General features: G+C 52.2%; 1 protein-coding gene across 2 annotated transcripts in view; it reads left to right on the forward strand.

The window, feature by feature from the left end:
• zgc:113276 (uncharacterized) overlaps nucleotides 1-672 on the forward strand; it is a 6,789-nt gene that overhangs the window by 3,018 nt on the left and 3,099 nt on the right. For both annotated transcript variants that reach the window (XM_014033475.1, XM_014033477.1), the window contains 2 exons: nucleotides 68-201; nucleotides 270-509. In XM_014033475.1, the coding sequence (XP_013888929.1) occupies nucleotides 68-201; nucleotides 270-509 (374 nt within the window). The remainder of the gene's footprint in view (nucleotides 1-67; nucleotides 202-269; nucleotides 510-672) is intronic.

The following is a 672-nucleotide window of genomic DNA, read 5'->3' on the forward strand; positions in this document are numbered from 1 at the left end:
TATCTATCTATCTATCTATCTATCTATCTATCTATCTATCTATCTATCTGTGTGTGTCTGTGTGTAGGACTGTATGCGGTGTGTGAGGCGGGTCAGAGGGTGATGGTAGTTGGCGGCGGTCTGACCAGCGCTCATGTCGTCTCTCTGGCCCTGCAGCAGGGGGCCAGCCGTGTGACGTGGGTCATGAGAAAACACCTGCAGGTCTCCTCTGTGTGGATCAACCATTAAAASCAAACTTTTATTTTTTAAACCAAAGTTTCCTCCTGCAGCTGAAACAGTTTGACGTGGGCGACGTGGAGAGCCTGGTGGGTCGGTACGATCACACGGAGCACGGCATCAAGATGGACGGCCGGGCCTTCCTGCGACAGTTCTACAACGAGCGGAGTCTACGCAGACGTCTGAGTATGATCCAACGGGCCAGGAAGGGAGGGGCCATCACCCCCGAGGCCTACGTGCACCTGCAGCCGTACCTGCAGAACCTACAGGTGGAGCTGAAGACCTTCTGCCAGGTACTGATGGCTCGGGTCAAAGGTCAGAGGTCATGGCTTGTTTGGAAGGAGAAAACTATTCACATGTGCACACAGATGATTCACATGTGCACACAGATGATTCACGTGTGCACACAGATGATTCACATGTGCACACAGATGATTCACATGTGCACACAGATGA

Source organism: Austrofundulus limnaeus, unplaced genomic scaffold, assembly GCF_001266775.1.
Source record: "Austrofundulus limnaeus strain Quisiro unplaced genomic scaffold, Austrofundulus_limnaeus-1.0 Scaffold1751, whole genome shotgun sequence".
In the NCBI taxonomy this organism is placed as follows: domain Eukaryota; kingdom Metazoa; phylum Chordata; class Actinopteri; order Cyprinodontiformes; family Rivulidae; genus Austrofundulus; species Austrofundulus limnaeus.